At 50.1% G+C, this 16,885-nt stretch overlaps 1 protein-coding gene across 2 annotated transcripts in view; it reads right to left on the reverse strand.

Annotated features, from left to right (window-relative positions):
• Positions 1-2,299: 2,299 nt before the first annotated feature.
• Positions 2,300-16,885, reverse strand: part of NOS3 (nitric oxide synthase 3) — a 29,986-nt gene continuing 15,400 nt past the window's right edge. The window contains exons 15-26 of one of the 2 annotated variants that reach the window (XM_034423499.3): positions 15,544-15,660; positions 13,883-14,057; positions 13,034-13,163; positions 12,477-12,555; positions 11,614-11,801; positions 10,382-10,551; positions 9,233-9,443; positions 8,132-8,219; positions 6,681-6,802; positions 3,014-3,162; positions 2,610-2,804; positions 2,300-2,490 (exon numbers count right to left, since the gene is read on the reverse strand). In XM_034423499.3, the coding sequence (XP_034279390.2) occupies positions 2,365-2,490; positions 2,610-2,804; positions 3,014-3,162; positions 6,681-6,802; positions 8,132-8,219; positions 9,233-9,443; positions 10,382-10,551; positions 11,614-11,801; positions 12,477-12,555; positions 13,034-13,163; positions 13,883-14,057; positions 15,544-15,660 (1,750 nt within the window). In that variant the 3' untranslated portion in view covers positions 2,300-2,364. The remainder of the gene's footprint in view (positions 2,491-2,609; positions 2,805-3,013; positions 3,163-6,680; positions 6,803-8,131; positions 8,220-9,232; positions 9,444-10,381; positions 10,552-11,613; positions 11,802-12,476; positions 12,556-13,033; positions 13,164-13,882; positions 14,058-15,543; positions 15,661-16,885) is intronic. The other variant, XM_034423500.3, reaches the window with a different exon arrangement.

The following is a 16,885-nucleotide window of genomic DNA, read 5'->3' on the forward strand; positions in this document are numbered from 1 at the left end:
GGGCCCTGTTGCTCTCTCTGGAAGTGGGAGGAAGCGGGGGCACAGAAATCCCCTATTTTTGTCCTTTGGGGAGGGGTCCCTCCCGATGCCAGGTTGGCAGGCAGGCTGCTGAGTGACGGCAATAGGCTGCCACCCTCGGTTGGTAGGAAAAGGACGGAGGCAATGGGCTCGGTGGTGCCATTGCGGTGGGACGTTCTGGTTGGTACAACTTGGATACCGGGATTGCTGAGTGGATTGGGGAGGGGGTCTATATCCCCTCTCCATCCTGCAGAGGGGAAAGGAAGGATCCATTCCCCTTGAAGCCGCCGAGATCCTTCCTGCCACACATTTCTCCCTGAAGGGCCTCCGGGAGAAAGCCAGGGTCGGCTCTGTCGCCCTCCCACCGTCCCTGGTTTCTTCCCCAGTGGATTAACTAGTCATAAAAGCAGGAAAACGACCCAGATAACAGGCAGAGGCAGTCGACCACAATGGAGGGCAAAATCTCTGTTGCTGCTGAGTGAAACGTTTGGAAACGGAGTGTTGACCACTTTCCTGGCCACAGTTGTTAAGTGAATCATTGTGTTTGTGAAGCTAGTCACACGGTCGTTAAACAAATCTGGCTTGCCTCTTGACATTGCTGGTCAAACGGTCGCCAAAGGGGACCTCGGGACACGGCGACCGTCGTAAATACGAACCAGTTGCTGAGCGTCTGAATTTCGATCACCTGACCACGGGGATGCCCCAACAGTCGTAAATGTGGGAAAACGGTTCGAAGTCTATTTTTTTTATGCTGTTGGAACTTTGAATGGTCGCTAAATGAACCATTGTAAGTCTACCTGTACCATACAACAGTGATGGCTAATATATCGCACGTGTGTGCCCACACCCATAATGCAATGCCCCACCCCCCCTGCGCATGCCAGAAACCCTCCAGAGTCCGGAAACAGGCTGCTCCGGTAGGTCTGTTTTTCGCCCTCCCAGGGCCAGCCCTGGCATCTAAAACGGGCCACGTGGAGATTCCTGGGAGGGGCAGGGCAGCGTGGGAATGTGTGCGTCTCCCGCATGTACGGCAGAGACCCCAAAATCGGCTGGCTGGCGGGAGGCGCACGCACATGCATGGTGGAGCTGACCTAGGGCGACGGCCCGCGTGCCCGCAGAAATGGCTCTGCGTCCCACCTGTGGCACCCCTGCCTTAGGTTCGCCATCACGGCCATAGGAGGAGAACTCCAGTGGCCAGCCTGTTGAGATGGCTGCAAAATGGGTCACCCATGACACCAACCTGATTTTATGATCTATTTGGGGGCGGACAATAAATGAATCAGTTGGAGAGGTGCGGTGGCCTAGAGATGGAGCTCTCGCTCACAATCAGGAGGCTGTGAGTTTGATCCTAGGTAGAGGCAGGTATTTTTCTCTAGGCACCCTGAGAATGTATCTGCTGAACAAAACTCCACATTGCCAACAGGAAGGGCATCCGGCCATTAAAACATACTAGCTCCATTCAGTTGCCCAGACTCCACCCTGCAAGAGATTATGGGGTCGTTAAAAGGAGATGATGATGATAATGATGAATAAATGAATCGGTTGTTCACTATGAGGCAGTTTAACCAAAATAACGGACATTCACGCCAGTTTGTGGTAAAACCATAAATAGAGTGATCGTGGGATGCTACTACCAGTTCTGTGGGCGTGGCTTATTTTGTGGGTGTGGCTTGGAGGTCATGTGACTGGGTGGGCGTGGCTAGTTGGTCAGTCATTTCTGGAAGGTCCTCGCACTTACGACCAGTCCTCACACTTACGACCCGACTCATTTATTTGCTTTTAACACTGATCATCTGTAGGACGGCCCTTTGAAGCCCCACGGCAAGAGTTTAAACAGTTTTTTTTCCCTCTAGTCATCAGCTGGGACTCGGGAGGCAGCAAGAGATTGGGGGTGGGGCCAAATAAAAGGTAAGAATAACGTGGGAGGGTGGGGGGTGGGAGAACCGGTTCGGTGATGTCATATCGTCACCGCTACCGGCTTGGCCGAACCGGGAGGAACCCACCACTGGTGAGGCAGCCACCAAACGTTCAGAACTGCATCATAAGTGACTGCCAAGAAAGTCCATAGTCACTAAGCAATTGGTCGTAAGTCAAGGACTCCCTGTACGGTTGGTAGCAATTGTGGTGGAGAGGGACCCTGGGCACCAGGTACAGATTTGTGGTCCCCAAAGTTCCCACGTGGAAAATGAGGTGGTTTTGCCAGCCTCTTCCCAAGAAGTATAGCCCCACTGGTCATCCTACCACACAAACGCACACCAGGAAGGAAGAAGGGCTGCAAAGGTGGCCACGCAAGGTCTTTAATGGGGGGGGTCCTGAGAAAAGAGGGGACATAAGGCACTGAGGGGCTCAGGGTTCCGTCACGAGGCAGCTTTTCCGACCCTGCTTGGAGAAGGAGAGACTTCGGATGCGTGACGCCACTTCCTGCGTGCGGAAGGTCAGGCCAAAGATGTCCTCGTGGTAGCGGTTTTGGTCCTGGGAGAGGGGTTGAAAAACAGACACAAATTGGCCCCTGAGAAAGCAGAGCCTCCCACACACACACGGTAGGGCTGAGCTACAGCTGTCCCCTGCCCATTGCATCCTGCCCTGCATACCCGGAGTTCGCTGATGGCGTCGCCTGCCTCGACCAACGACATCCTGCCTTCCTGCGCCAGGATCTGTTGGATGGTCTGCAGGACCCCCGTGGCCATGGTGACATCCCCGCAAACATAGACGTGGCCCTCGCGCTGGCTCAGGATTTCAAAAACGTGGTCAGCCAGGTGCAGCCGCAGTAGGTCCTGTACGTAGGTCTGGGGGTGGCAGATAAAGAGTGAGTGGGGGACTTGCTCTCTGCTTGGCGGCCGCCCTGTTGGGGTGTAGACCCTCTTCCTGGCACCAGAGGGTCACCTCTGGAGACCACAAGGATAAGTTTTTGGCCTGCCAATGTAGATTCAGAACGAGCAGAAGCTCCCCTGGGATAAGACGGGTCCTCTGGTGTAGGGAGGTCCCGCTCGGCTACCTTGGGGTAATCTGGGTCCCGTGAGAAGCCAGTGAGGACGCGGCGTAGAGCCCCTGTCTCCTGCGCCTCTTGGATCTCCTCGCAGTAGATGTGGTCATGCTGGGAGCTACGGCAGCCGAAGACGAGGGTCATCTCGCTGGTGGACAGGCCTGGAAGCACAACTTAGTCTTCAGTAAGGCATTTGACAGAGTAGACCACGACCTACTTCTAGTAGAAGCCAGCAGGGGTTTGTTAAAAACACATCACGCCAAACCAACCTTATTTCATTCTTTGACTAAGTGACTAAATTAGTAGACTAGCGAAATGCTATGGACGTAGTAGTATAGTTGGACTTCAGTAAGGCATTCAACAGAGCAGACCACGACCTACTTCTTAGTAAACTAGAAAAATGTGGGATGGATGGCATCACCATCAGATGATATTGTAACTGGCTGACAAACTGTACTCAACGAGTTGTCCTTGGAGGGAAGTAAGCAGTGGGGTACCAAAAGGCTCCGTCTTAGCCTCGGTCCTCTTCAATATCTTCATAAATGACTTAGATGAGGGAATAAAAAGGGAACTCATCAAATTTGCAGGTGGCACCAAGCTGGCAGGAATAGCCAACAGCCCAGAAGACAAGCTCAGGATCCAAAAAGATCTCGACAGACTTGAACCCGGTGCCCTATCCAACAAAATGAAATTTAATGTGGAGAAAAGCCAGGTTTTACACCTAGGCTCAGTTTAGGACAAACCTGGCACAAGACCAGTAACTGGATGAGGGACTTTGGAGTCCTAGCAGACAATCCCTTAAACACGAACTAGTGGTATGCGGCAGCAGCCGGAAAAGCTTACACACAGTCCTCGGTTGTATAAACAGAGGCATAGAATCAAAATCACGGGAAGGATTAGTACCACTTTGTAAAGCCTTAGTAAGACCACACCTGGAATGCTGCATCCAGTTTTGGTCACCACATTTCAAAAAAGATCTTGAAACTTTGGAAAAAGTGCAGAGAAGAGCAACTAAGAAGACCTTCGAAGAACCGTTGCAGGATTTGGGTTTGGCCAGTCTAGAGAAAAGAAGGACTAGGGTGGACATGATAGCAGCCTTCCAATGTTTGAGGGGCTGCCCCAAAGAGGAGGGGGTCTACTTGTTTTCCAAAGCACCAGAAGGCAGAATAAGAAACAATGGATGGAAACTAACCAAGGAGAGAAGCTACTGGGGATTAAGGAGATACTTCCTCACAATGAGGACAATTGACCAGTGGAACTGCTTGCTACCGGAAGTTGTGAGTGCTTCATCACTGGAGGTTTTTATGAAGAAATTGGACCGCCACTTGTCTCTTTTTTTTTTTAATTTTAAAAAACAAACTTTATTAAATTTAAAAATATTTTAAAAAAAGAGAAAATATACAAATTTTCTCAATCATAAAATTACATTTTCAATCCACAATTACACTAACAAACTAAATACATGTGATTATATAAACACATATATACAAACAGTGACTTATTTACCTATTCTATCTATCTGACGGTGCAGTCTTTATTGCTTGAATTTCCCCTAATTCTTATCTTTACCTTTTTTCCTTTGGTTTATCCACTTATACCATCTATTCCATACTATAAAATATTTTGAGTCTTCCTTGTCTTTTAATTCTAGAGTTAATTTATCCATTTCTGCGCATGTATAAATTTTTTGAATTACTTCCTGATCTGTTGGCATACGATCTGTTTTCCACAATTGTGCTAATGCCAGTCTGGCCACCATAATTATACGTAGTGTTAAATATTTTATGTCTTTTCTAATATTCCTTTTTATCATGCCTAATAAGAAAACTTCTGGTTCTAATTCAATTTCTTGATCTATTATTTCTACTATCCATGTTTTTATTTTTTTCCAATATTTCTTTATTTCTGGGCAAAGCCACCAAACATGGAAAAAAGTACCCTGAGCTTGTTTATATTTCCAACAAACAGGATTTACATTCGGGTACATTTTTGCTAGCCTCGAGGGAGCTAGATACCATTTGTACCACCTGCTACTGATTTTGTCATACTATAATTGTTTGCCCATTACCCTCTCCTAACATTCTTCTAACTGCATGTTATGCCCGATGTTCTTTGCCCATGCTATCATCTGTCCTTTAACCAGTTCTTCTGCCAAATCAAATTCTAATAAGTATTTGTAAATTTTTGAAATTAGTTTTCCTTCTTTGGATTCTAATAATTTATCTAACCTGTTTGGTTCTGGGTCTATTCCTCCCTCCTCTTGGTCTTTTCTGTATCTTATTTTTATTTGTGAATAGGGCCACCAGTCTATTAATATTCCTTGTTCATTAAGTTCTTCCCTTGTTTTCAATACTCCTTGTGAATCTAATATTTCTCTGTATCTTAACAGTTTTTATTTTACTAATAAATTGGGATGAGTTATTGCTTCTATTGTTGATAACCAGCCGGGAACTTTCATAAAATGTTTGCTTTTTATCTTTTGCCATATGTCAATTAATGATTTCCTAATAGTATGGTTATTAAAATGTTTGAATATTTTATTTCTGGGACTCCATAAAAAGGCATGCCATCCCTTCATTAAATTGTGACCCTCTAAATTTAATAATCTTTGATTTTCCAGGGTTACCCATTCTCTAATCCATGTTAAACTTGAGGCTTTATAATATTTTTCCCATGCTGGGAGTCCAAATCTGCCTCTAGTTTTGTCATCTTGTAATATACTTAATTTAATTCTTGATTTTTTCCCCTCCCACACAAATTTTGTAGTTATTTTATCCAAATTGCTAAAAAAAATCTTATCTAATTTTATTGGGATTGTTTGGAATAAATAAAGGAGTCTTGGCAGTATATTTAATTTTATTGCTGCAATTCTCCCCAACAATGACAATTTTAATTTTCCCCATTTTTCCAAATCTTCTTTTATTTTTTGGACCAAAGGTCCATAGTTATTCTCTTTTATCGTTGTACTTCTGGCTGTCATATTTATCTCTAGGTATTTCACTTTTTTGACTACCTGTAATCCTGAATCTTTTGCTAATTTCTCTACATGTTTTGCTGTTATATTTTTTGTTATCATTTTAGTCTTTTCCTTATTAATTTTTAGACTGGCTACATTTCCAAATTCCTCAATTTCTTTTATTAATTTGGGTGTTATTTTTATTGGAACTTCTATGAAAAAGACAAGGTCGTCCGCAAAGGACAATTGACCAGTGGAACTGCTTGCCACCGGAAGTTGTGAGTGCTTCATCACTGGAGGTTTTTATGAAGAAATTGGACCACCACTTGTCTCAAAATTGAATAGGCTCTGCTTGAGTAGGGGGTTAGATTAGAAGACCTCCAGAGACCCTTCCAACTCTTAATCTGTCATTCTGCAATGGTCTCTTGCTTGAACAGGGGGTTACAGAATGACACAATAACAGAGTTAGAAGGGATCTTGGAGGTCATCTAGTCCAACCCTCTACTCAAGCAAGAGACCATTACAGAATGGCAGATTAAGAGTGGACTAGATGACCTCCAAGGTCTCTTCCAACTCTGTTGTTCTGTCATTCCTTAATGGTCTCTTGCTTAAGCAGGGAGTTGGACTAGAAGAGCTCTAAGGACCCTTCCAGCTCTGTTCTGATTGATTGACATTCGTCAGCAACCACCAGCTCTGGGCCAGTACCCGTCTCCTCCGACTCACCTATTGTCTTCATCTCGTGTTGCCGTTGCTGCCAGAAACCCCGGAAGGGGGCGATGCCAGTGCCGGGCCCCACCAGGATGCAGGGAGCCATGTGGTCCTCCGGCAGCTGGAAATTTGGGGTGCTGTTAGGGCCAAGAGAAGAAGTAAATGACTTGTGGGGCCTCTTCCAGTAGCCCTAATTATAATTGAGCCTTTCTGTTGACTGGCACCCCAAATGTCCGTGGGTCTCCCCAGGAGAGCCCCCCTTTTGTTCCCCTGGCTGCAACCCTCAGAGATCCCCCCCACCGCAGGTAAATCCTGATTAAGGACTGCCTCCTATATTTTATAGTCTAATTCACTTTGGTTTTGAGGTCTCCATCAATCGCCCTCCCCAAATTTTCCTGTTGCAAGGACCGGGGTTGCTGAAGAGACTTTGCTTGATCTTTGCGGTTTGGAAGCGATTACAGAGCATTTAATGCACTACTGGGTCACCCATCCCATGAGGACCTCCAGATAAGGTGGAAAACACGGCAGCTCCCGGGTGGCAGAAGACACAGAGGCAGGATGGGAGGGGGGGGAAGGCCATATCCCCACTCCCGCCTTCCCTCCAAACAGGCAACACAGATCAGCTCCCTGCCCTCCATCTTATGGGGTGGGGAATGGCATCGAATCCCGAATTGGACGTCTCAGATTGCAACCACCTCAGAACGGTGAAAGGACTCCTGTCTTGGGCAGCGGGTTGGACTAGAAGACCTCTGAGGTCCCTTCCAGCCCTGTGAGTCAATATTGCCTATTGCCTGGTTCCCAGAAGCAGGGGGGGAACCACTCCATCCATAGGTCCCTGGGTTCCTCCTCCCAGGGAGCCATTGCAACTTGCAAGAATGAGGGATGAAGGGTAGAATCACTGCAACATTGGCTACAGCTGGATTCTGGAGTACAGGTGCTCCTCGACTTACAACCGTTCACTCAATGATGGTTTGAAATTACAGTGGTACTGAAAAAAGGGACTTGAGATCATTTTTCACACTTACGACCATTTGGGCATATCCGTGGTCACATGGTCTACATTTGGATACTTGTCAACCGACTCACGTTTATGTCGGTTGCAGTGTCCTGCGATCTCCTTTTGCGACCATTGGACGAGCCAAGTCAAGAGGGTGGGAAAGTCAGATTCACTTAACAACTGTGTCACTAATTTAACACCCATAGGGATTCACTTAAGTAATGTGGCAAGAAAGGTTGTAAAACGGGAAAAAGTTACTTCACAAATTTCTCACTTGGCAACATAAAATTGTGGTCGTAAGTTGAGGACTGCCTGTATCTTTGGGGGGGGGAGAGCAACTGCCTCAGAAACAGAGCCCTCCCCCTTCACTGGAGAGCATCTCAGTGCAACTGCCCTGGAAAGAGGAATGATGTGTTGGCGAGAAAAAAGCACATTGAAGGACTCCGATTCCCATGGGGAGCTTCCTTACCTTCGGACAAAAGCCGGCACCATCTCACCCGGAGAGAGCTGGGACAGCCACGTGGAACAGACTCCGTAGTGCATGGGGCCCTTCCCATCTAGGGGGCAAAACGGAAACACTATCATGAGCCCTACGGAATTGCCTTCTACCCACCAGTTCCCGCCCCAGATAACTCGCTGCTGGACAATTGAATCAGTCAATTTCATTTCTTAAAAGAAATATTAAAATTATTTTAATTTTTATCATTCATGTTTCATTTGGCCCCTCCTGTTGCAGCCTTTTATGATTCTATTCCACTGGGTTTTTTTTGATATTACTGTAACTCTTGTTCCGTAGTAGCGAGTTCTCCTGAGGCAAATCGTCTGTGGCAATTTGTTCCACAGCAAATGGGCTGCAAATTGTCCCACCGTAAGTTGTCCCGCAGCCAGTTTCCCACAGCGAGTTGCCCCACAGCGAGTTGCCCCACAGCATGTTGGCTGCAGCAAGTTGCCTGTGGCCAGATGGCCGCGGTGAGTTACCCGTGTCAAGTTAGCCACATTGAATTATTATAGCCCCGCACCAGGGGTGAAATGCTCCCGGTTCAGACTGGATCGCCCGATCCAGTAGCGATGGCAGTGGGTGGTTCGCAGAACCGGTAGCAAAAATCCCTGCACCCCCCACACCATGCCCAGCTGAGCCACGTGATCATCAGAGGCTTTTTTTTTTTTTTTACTTTTTACAACCTGACAAAAAAATGCTTTTACAAGTAAAAAAAAAAGCCTCTGATGATCACGCGGCTCAGCTGGGATCATCAGAGGCTTTTCAAAGCATTTTTTTCTGCAACCTCCTGGCCGAAGAAGTGGGGAAAAAATGCTTTGAAAAGTCTCTGACGATCCCAGTTGAGTTGCCTGATCGGCAGAGGCTTTTCAAAGCATTAGAAAAAATGCTTTGAAAAGTTTTTTTTTAAAAAAAAAAGTTGGCCACGCCCACACAGTCACATTACCCACCACCACCAAGCCACGCCCACGGAACTGGTAGTAACAAATTTTACATTTCAGCCCTGCCCTGTGCTGCACAGCGGTGGGATGTATCCTCCCTCTGAGGCGCCCCAACACCCTCCTGTCCACCCACCCTGACTGCGGTAGTTGAGCACGGCTACAGTGAGGTGCAGCTCCCCTGGGTGGGCATCGGGCGCGGAGCTGACTGAGTACTGGCGGGCCTGCAGCAGGGGCAGCTGGGTGAGCAGCAGCGAGGTAGGCAGCACCACCGAGGGGAACTCCTCCAACAGCTCCACGACCGTTGGGCACCGGAACCACTTCCACTCCTCGTAGAGAAGAGAGTCCTGCGGGCACAAGAATCAGCACTCGGGATGGCGACGGAGCGTGAAATCAGGAAAAGCGAAGCACGGCTGAGCCCGGGATGGGCATCGAAGGGCCCTTGGAGGGGTCAAGAGGGAGTGAGCTTCCTTCAGACAAAATACAGGTAGTTGTCGACTTACAACAGTTCACTTAGTGACCGTTCAAAGTTCCAACTAGTGAAGAAGTGACTTACGACCGGTTTCAGACTTACAATGGTTCCAGCATCCCCGGTCATGTGATCTAAATTAGGACGCTTGGCAGCTGACTCCTATTACACGAACGAAGACAACTGAGTCATATTTATGATGGCCGCACTGTCCCAGGGGTCCCGGGATCACCTTTTGCGACCTTCTGATGAGCAAAGGTGTCGATTCACTTAACAACTGTGTGACTAATTTAACAATGGCGCCGATTCTCAATGGGGTAAAAGTCGCTCACAACTGTCTCGCTTAACAACGGAAATGTTGGGCTGAATTGCAGTCGTAAATCGAGGACTACGTGCAATTAAATGAAGTTTGAATTAAGCTTTGTGCATATGCCGCCCTACCACCTAATCCAGCAGGCTGAGCCCTTGTGGCGCCTGAGGCACAAGAGACAAACCACAAAGGAAGTTAAGATGAGCACAAGCTTAAAGGCCTGAGTAATCCTTTCTGAATGAATAACAGAATAACACAGGTGGAAGGGACCTTAGAGGTCATCTAGTTCAACCCCTGCTCAAGCAGGAAATCTCCCAGGTCCCTTCCAACTCTGTAATTCTGTAAGGGTCTCCTTCTCAAGCAAGGGGTTGGACTAGATGACCTCTGAGGTCCCTTCCATGATTCTGTAATTCTTCTAGGGTCTTCTGATCGAGCACGGAGTTAGACTGGATGATCTCCAGGGTCCCTTTCAACTCTGTGATTCTCCATTCAAGCTCCGTTCCTACCTGGCTGAGCCGTTGTAGCTTCTCCCGCTCACCCCGGTGTTCGGCCAGGGTGGCCAGTAATTGGAGCAGCTGTGGGCTGGGTGCCGTGGTGATGTCCAGGAAGTAGGTGAGTGCCTGGCGCAGGGTGCAAGGGGGCAGGCGGTGGCTGGGCACCCACATTCGTTTCACACCTACGATGGAGAGAGAGAGAGAGAGAGAGAGACGGGAGAGAGGGCAGTGGAGTGAAGCGTGACACGAGTCCCCAAACCAGGCTCCAGCTCACATACAACACTCCAGGACCATTTGAAGTTTCAACAGCTGTGAAAAAAAAGTGTTTTTCACACTTACGACCGTTGCAGCATCCCTGTGTCTGAATTCGAATGCTCGGCCACAGACTCGTATTGATGACGGTCACATGATCCCCTTTTGTGATCATCCGATGAACACAATGGGAGAGTCATTGAACTAACCTGATGACTGTAGAGATTCACCTAATGACTGTGGCAAGAAAGGCGGTAAAACGGGACAAAATTCAGAACAATCATGGGGGTCCTCGACTTAAGACCGTTTGTTTAGTGACTATTTGAAGTCTCAACAGCAGTGAAAAAAGTGACTCGGGGCTGTTTTTCACACTTACAGCCATTGCAGTATCCCTGTGTCAAAATTTGGACGCTGGCAACAGACTCGTATTTACGATGGTCGCAATGTCCCAGGGGTCACGTGATCCCCTTTTGCGACCATCTGACAAGCAGAGTCGATGGGGGAGCCACTTAATGACCATGCAACAAACCTGGGGGATTTGCTTAATGACCGTGGCAAGAAAGGTGTAAGACAGGACCAAATTGAGAACAATTATTTCACTTAGCAACTGGACTTTTGAGCTCAATCCTGGTCATAAACCAAGGACTTGCTGTAACTCTAGGCTCAACTGTGGTCATAAGTCGAGGAGTGGGCCAATTGTGGTTGTACGTCAAGGACTACCTGAAATTTTGGGCTCAATTGTGGTTGTAAGTTGGGGATGACCTGTAATTTTGGTCACAATCATGGTCGTAAATTAAGGAGTCCCGGCAGGCTCCTGCCCCCCCGGGTGGGGGGTATGAGCATTTGCTGGAAGGCAAGGCATCCCTGTGGTCTCGCACCCCATTTTCGTGTGTAGGTGAGGCTGCCCTGGGCCTCCCTGCATTCAGGCACAGGCATGCAAATCGGGGCAACAGGCTCCGCCCCCTGGACTCCTCTGTCTTCCCGGCTCTCACCCTCGGTGCCTGCCTCCAGGGTCTCCACGGCGACAGGCTCCTCGGCCGGCGGGGCGTCCTGGACCAGCTGCATCAAGGCCTCTACCAGCTCCGGCCGGTTGGCGGGGAAGATGCTGACGTGGTCGCCAGGTTGGTAGTGCAGCTCCGGTTGGTCTCCCGTCTGTAACCGTACCAGGATGGTGGCTCGGCTGGTGGGAGGGGGCATGGCGTCAGTGAGTGTGGAGCCCCCCATGCCATCTGAATCGATGCCAAGAGGGGTGCTAGGGCTGTGCTCCATGAAGGTGGTTGCATTGGGACTCCTGCCCTGAACCCTGAGGGTGGATTACGTGGCCTCGGAGGTCCCCTCAATTCTAGGTCTGCAGATGAAATACAGGTAACCCTCGACCAACCAAAGTTTGTTTAGTGACCATTTTTTTCAGCACTGAAAAAGACCATTGTTCACACTTACGACCATTGGGATTGCCTGAGACAAATTCAGACTTTTGGCTGACGACTCAGATTTAGGATGGTCGCAAGTGTCCCGGGCTCAGGTGAATCCCCTTTTGCGACCTTCGGATGAGCCAAGTCAACGAGGAAGCCGGATTCGCTTTGTGACTGTGTGACCAGTTTAAAACCACCGCAGGGATTCATTTAATGACTGTGGCAAATGGGGCAAAACCCACTGAATGAATGTCTCTCTTAGTGACATATGTTCACTACAGTTGAGAACTACCTGTATCTCCATGGAGTTGAGCTCAGCCGTGGGGTGATGAAACCAGGAGAGCAGATGGGAGGGGGGGGCTATGGAATTCAGGAGGGACCCTTCCACCTACCCCCTACCTGCAGAAGGGGGGCACCTCCCACCCCACCCCGAGGACTCTCACCCGGAATCGGCACTCTGCAGGTTCTTGACCGAAATGACATAGCAGGGAAACACTTTGCGTTTGTGCATCTTCATCAGATCTGGGGTGGGAGGCACAGGGAGAGAAAAAGAGATGGTTCAGCCATGCAAGTGGGGAGGGGTATGCATCTCCCCCCGGGGTCTCCCCACGCTGAAGCCAGGCATTCCTAAAAAGCGGGGAGCACCATTTCTGGTCAGAAAGTCCCACCGGCGTATTTGAGGAGGGGGGTGGACGTGAGCGAACCTGGGGGAGGAAAGCTGGCGCATCAAACAGGATCTTTTGGAGAGGAGGGGGGCAGAGGAGGAGGGGGGCAAAGAGAATGGTTTCATGCAAATGCCACTTTCACACATGCTGCTCCGTGTGCTCGTGTGCCTGCCTCCCACTTGTGTGGCTCACTTTTGCAACGAGCCGCGGCCCAATATTGGGTTGTGGACCTGGAGATTGGGAACACCACCAAGGTGTGTGCCAATTGGCCAGGCCGACTCAGGGGGAGGGGGGAGGGAGGGGGCTGCTCTGACCACCCCTTCCCCCTACTCTACCTGCCAGGAGGTCAAAGGTGGTGCTGGGTTGGGCCAGGACCCGGTGCCGGTTGCGCTTCCAGCTGCAGCGGTTGGAGAAAACCTCAGTGGAGACAGAGTCGGACTCTACGCAGAAGGTGTCACAGGCGGCCTGTAAGGAGGAATTCGGAGGAGGTCAGGGAGGGGCACCTGTGGGCAACCTCCCCCCACCCAGGTGCATCTTCTGGGCAGGAAACAGGTAGTCCTTGGCTTACAGCAGCTCATTTAGTGACCATTCAAAGTTACAACGGCACTGAAAAAAATGACTTAGGACCATTTCCACACTTCTAACCCTCGCGGCATCCCGATGGTCACACAATCAACATTCAGACACCTGGCAATTGACCTATTTATGACGGTCGCTGTGACCCAAGATCATGTGATCCCCCTTTTGCGACCTTCTGTGAAGCAAAGTCAATGGGGGAAGCCTAATTCGCTTAACGACCACGTTGCTAACTTAACAACTGTGGGCATTCGTTTAACCATGGTGGCCAAAGGTCGCAAACTGTTCCACTTAACGATGGTGTGGCTAACTGAACAACCGCAGGGATGCAAGTAACCACCGCGGCAAGAAAGGTCATAAAAACGGGGCAAAGCTCGCCTCGCAAATGTCTCACTTAGCAATGGGAATTGGGTCATAAACCAAGGACTACCTGCACACACTTCCCCAGCTGGCCACCAGGTGGCAGAGATGCCTTTCCCAAGGAGATGGGGAGGAGCCCAAGTGTTTCCATGAACACTTGGCTGTTTCTGAGCAGGAGGGCTGCTGGGAGGAGGGGGTTCGCTCTTGTGGGGTTGGGGGGCCCGATCCCACCACTGCCCCACACCCACCTTGAAGACGCTGGAGGCCCAGGTGCGAAAGGACTCCTCCTGGCCACAGAGTTCGTCCCCTTCGCCCAGGGGCAGGATCCGCTCGCCACCCAGCTCCTCCAGCCGGGTGTCCACCGCGTGGGCGAAGGCGCAGAAATGGGGATACGCGCGGGATCCCAGCCCAAAGACGGAGAACCTGAGGAGACGAAGATGGTCCTGAGCATCTTCTTCCCTCCGGGGCTCAGTTCAAGCTGGAGGAGGGGAGCTCTTTGCCTGGGACCAAACTCGGAGGAGGTGCGTCGCTTCTTCCACCCCACAGCTTGGACAATTCTGAACTTCCGCCCTAAGAAGAGGAAGGGTCTTCTGTGCCCTCCGTTTCTGCTGTGCTGGGGGCGCCCTTGAAGACGGAGAACCTGAGGCTGCTCCTCTAAAATATGATGGTCGCAGAGCAGGGCAGAAAGAGGGGCAGGTTTCACAGAACGGCAAGTGATGCCCGGATAACAAGAGGGCAATCTCAGCACCTCCTTCCTCCTCCAAGAGGGACGTTTCTCTTCCTCGGGGATCGTTACGGTCGGATAAACCAGCGGTCCACACAACCTCTGCTCCACAAACCGCTACTGGGACTTGCGCCGTTTGGAACCCGAAGTGGCAGGTAGGCATGCGCCGTACACGCAATTTCCCTTTGTGTGAGCAGCAGACGAGAGCGTACATGCATGTTCCATTTCTGTGCCCGCCACGCACACAGAACCATCCAAAAAGCCGGAAAGGTTAAGATAAACTATCATTAGCCAGGATGAAACCCACGAGTGTCTGCCCCCAGATGGACCTCATAAGCCAACATTCGTCCTGTATCCTGGCTATAAACTAGACTTCGCCTTCCCTTGCTGGCTGTAAAAGGTATACAGGGAATCCTCAGCTTATGACTGTTTGTTTAGTGACTGTTCAAAGTTACGATGGCTCTGAAATAGCGGAACGTAGGACCATTTTTTCACACTCACGACCGTTGTGGCATCTAATCAACATTCAGAGGCTTGGGAAGTGACTCATATTTATGACGGTCGCAAGGTCCCAGGGTAAGGCCGTCCTCTTTGGCAACCTTCTGACTGGCCAAGTCCACTGGGAAGCCCGATTTGCTTAATGACTGTGCTGCTAACTTAACAACTGGAGTGATTCACTTAACAACTGTGGTTCAAAAAGGTCACAAAATGGGAGCAAACTCAGCCACATAAAATTTGGGGCTCCATCATGGTTGTAAGTTGAGGACTAGCTGCAACAATAGGGATAAAATTAATATTTCAGTTGCCATGGATCTGTTATGTTATGTTTTAATGCTTTTGATTCTTGGTGGAATTCAAAATGGCTGGGAGGAAGGCAAAGGGCCCCCCAAAAGACTGGGAGGGGGCCTGAGAGACCCTCCCCGGCCTGAGGGGCGGAGCAAAGGACTGTCTATCAAGAAGGGGAGAGAGAGAGAGAGAGAGAGAGAGAGACTCTTCCCCTTTTCCGGAACTGGCCTTGGAGCCAGGATGGCAAAGGGAGGAACTGTGGGTCGTAGGGACACACACACCCCGGCGAGTATATGGCAACCCCCTCCCATCCCTATGGAAAGCCCCGCGAGTCTCAGGCCCACCCCCCAACAAGACCCGGGCTGGGGTCCTGGCTTCTGCCTGGCTGCCGGAACCCACCTGAGGGTCCCGAGGGCCCCCGCACAGTCGGTGTTGCTGGACTCCCGGCGCTTCCTCTTCCAGAAGGCCACCGAGGGATCCGACTGGGAGATGCTGTTGAAACGCATCTTGTAGCTCCTGAGGGACGGAGGGAGGGAGGGAGGAGAGGGAGGGAGGAAAGAAGGAAGAAAACAGGGAGGGTGAGAAGGAAATAAGGAAGGGTGGCAGGAAGGGAGGGAGGGAGGGAGGGAGGAAGGAGAGAGGGAGGGAGGAAGGAAGAGCGAAAGAGGAAGAAAAGGGAGAGGGAGGGAGGGAGAGGGAAGGAAGGAAGGAAGCAAAGAGGGTGGAGGGAAGGGAGGAAGGAAGAAAGGAAGAAAAGGGAGGGAGGGAGGGTGAGAGAAGGGAGGGAGGGGGAAAGGAAGGAAGAAAAGGGAGAGGGAGGGAGGGAGAGGGAGGGAGGGAGAGGGAAGGAAGGAAGGAAGCAAAGAGGGTGGAGGGAAGGGAGGAAGCAAGGAAGGAAGAAAAGGGAGGGAGGGAGGGAGAGATGGAAGGGTGGGAGGGAGGAAGGGAGAAGGAGGGAGGGAAGGAAGGAGTGAGGAGAGGGAGGAAAGGAAGGAAGAGTGGGAAGAGGAGGGAGGGAGAAAAAAGAGGGAAGGAGCGAGGGAAGGAAGGGTGGGAGGGAGGGAGGACGGAGAGGAGAGTGGGAGGTATTGAGGAAGGAAGGAAAGAAATGGGTGGAGGGAGGGGAGAGGTATGAGAGATTGAGGAAGGAAGAAAGGGGGGAGGGAAGGAGGGAGGAAAGAGAGAGGGAGGAAGGAAAGTGAAAGGAGAAGGAGAAGGAAGGAATAAAGTTTAATACTGTAAATATTGGTAGATGTAAGCCACATGGATCATAATTCTTTGGGGCTCCAGAAATGAGGTCAGAGCATGGCTTCTGATGCTCAGGGACCAGAGGATGCCAACATCTGGAGCAATTTTCCAAAGACCTGTTGCACTTAAGGTAAGTGGGGAATAAGACTCCATCTTAGGGGCTGCCCCAGATGTTTGTGAACGTAAGTTATGGGAACTGAGGTCTCCTAAGCCACCTTCCCGGTCTTTTATCTCCCAAGTATGATGGACTTCAAGTCCCATAACCGTGGATGAAGGTCCACCACCTTTGGAGAAGGGGGCTCTAATGCCATTGATCTGCTACAATGTGGGATGGGGGTCTTCATATGGTTCCCGGTATAATCCTGTGGCGGTTGACTCACAAGGACCCCCCACCAGCCAGATGCCAGAAGCTTCCTTCAGGCCCTCAAAGAACTCCAACATCATTCTTTCCAGAATGTGCCTCCATTGGGACTTCCCAAAATGTACAGTTGTT

Source organism: Pantherophis guttatus, chromosome 4, assembly GCF_059756535.1.
Source record: "Pantherophis guttatus breed Tessera chromosome 4, ASM5975653v1, whole genome shotgun sequence".
Lineage (NCBI taxonomy): Eukaryota > Metazoa > Chordata > Lepidosauria > Squamata > Colubridae > Pantherophis > Pantherophis guttatus.